The sequence below is a fragment of the Cotesia glomerata genome, linkage group LG9 (genome assembly GCF_020080835.1).
Source record: "Cotesia glomerata isolate CgM1 linkage group LG9, MPM_Cglom_v2.3, whole genome shotgun sequence".
NCBI lineage: Eukaryota > Metazoa > Arthropoda > Insecta > Hymenoptera > Braconidae > Cotesia > Cotesia glomerata.
This window is the reverse complement of record NC_058166.1, coordinates 185,766-187,493: the sequence shown is the minus strand read 5'-3', so window position 1 is coordinate 187,493 and position 1,728 is coordinate 185,766. Positions and strand designations below refer to the sequence as shown.

Sequence of the window (1,728 nt, the reverse complement as noted above, 5' to 3'; positions counted from 1 at the left end):
CAGGATGAGCTCATATCTTTAAAAATGTTAATAATTAAGAAATGATCTTGAATCTCATGTAACTATTGACATTTTTAAAAGATATAAAAGCTCATCTTGATGTAACACTCATCAAAACCTTTCATTAGAGTACCCATCAAATTTTCAATTATTTCATATATTTTATATATTTATATATATTACATATATGAAAATATATCAAATGCATGTGGGTACTCAAATGAAAGCTCTTGATGAGTGTAACATCAAAATGAGATTATATCTTCAAAAATGTAAATCATTAAGAAATTAACCTGTAACTAGTAAACTCTTGACATTTTTAAGATATAGCTCATTCTGATGTTAGACTCATCAAGACCTTTCATTTGAATACCCACATCAATTTTTCATATATTTTATATATTTGTATATATTATATATATGTATATATGAAAAATATATCAAAAATGCATGTGGTACTCAAATGAAAGCTCTTGATGAAGCTGCAACATCAGGATGAGCTCATATCTTTAAAAATGTTAATAATTAAGAAATGACCTTGAATCTCATGAACTATTGACATTTTTAAAGATATAAGCTCATCTTGATGTTACACTCATCAAAACCTTTCATTAGAGTACCCACATCAATTTTTCATATATTTTATATATTTATATATATTACATATATGAATATATGAAAAATATATCAAAAATGCATGTGGGTACTCAAATGAAAGCTCTTGATGCGTGTAACATCGGGATGAGCTTAAATCTTTAAAAACGTCAATAGTTAAAAAAGTACAGTGCAATTTAACAAAAATCATTATTTAAAGAAGCAAAATTTTATTTTTTTTTTTACTCTTAATTTTTTAAATCTAAATTTTTATTTATTTAATAAGATTAAATATTTTTATTTAATTAAAAAAAAAAACTTAAAGAAAATTTTTATTTATTTTTTTACTTAATTTTTAAAATTTAAATTTTTATCAAACATTTAAATAAAAATAAATATTTTTTTTTATGAAAAAAAAAAATAATCAAATATGTTTTTATAAATACACTAAAATAACCTCTTAAAAATTTTCCTACCTGTCCACTGATGCTCTTGACCTTCCTCAACATTTTCCTCCCGTAGAAGAGCACTTTGTCTCTTTTTCTGAACCTCGGCTTCCCGCTGACACCAACAAATTCTTTTACCTCGGGTAAAAATTCCTTGTTCTTCCATTTTCTTAAGATGACAAACAAGATCAGGGAACAAAATCCCCAGGAGACTCGTCAGGGAAATTATTATCACTCTTGACGAAATTTCGTAGCGCTCTAACAAAGGTGTCAGCCATTTCCACGGAAAACTCGTGTCCAGGCTTTCATTTAGACGATCAAATAATTCTATTACCTGAAAATAAAAATAAAAAAAAATGATTTTTTTGACAGCTGATTTTTATGAAAAAAAAAAAAAATTCTAAAAAAAATTTGACATGTAGAAAAAATTATTGATAAAATTTTAGAGTTTAATGTAATTACCTCCATTTTTGTTGACTGTTTTCATTTTATTCTTGCAGGTAATTAGTGCGACTTGCAGCAACCACTGTGACTGTTTAATGACATTGTTGTTGATAAATAATTAGGACGACAAAAAGTGGTGTTGGGTGTTATGGTGTTATAACTAGCTTCCAGTGGGAAGAGTGTGAACTAGACTGCGAGTGGGAACTTTGGATAATACATACGCAACTGTCATCGCCATTTTGAA

The 1,728-nt window shown here is 26.8% G+C and overlaps 1 protein-coding gene across 1 annotated transcript; it reads right to left on the bottom strand.

Annotated features, from left to right (window-relative positions):
• Positions 1-1,035: 1,035 nt before the first annotated feature.
• Positions 1,036-1,728, bottom strand: LOC123271409. The gene is made up of 2 exons (XM_044737724.1): positions 1,503-1,728; positions 1,036-1,374 (listed from the first exon to the last, which is right to left on the bottom strand). Exons 1-2 carry the CDS (start codon positions 1,506-1,508, stop codon positions 1,042-1,044), a joined length of 339 nt encoding a protein of 112 aa, XP_044593659.1. The 5' UTR covers positions 1,509-1,728; the 3' UTR covers positions 1,036-1,041.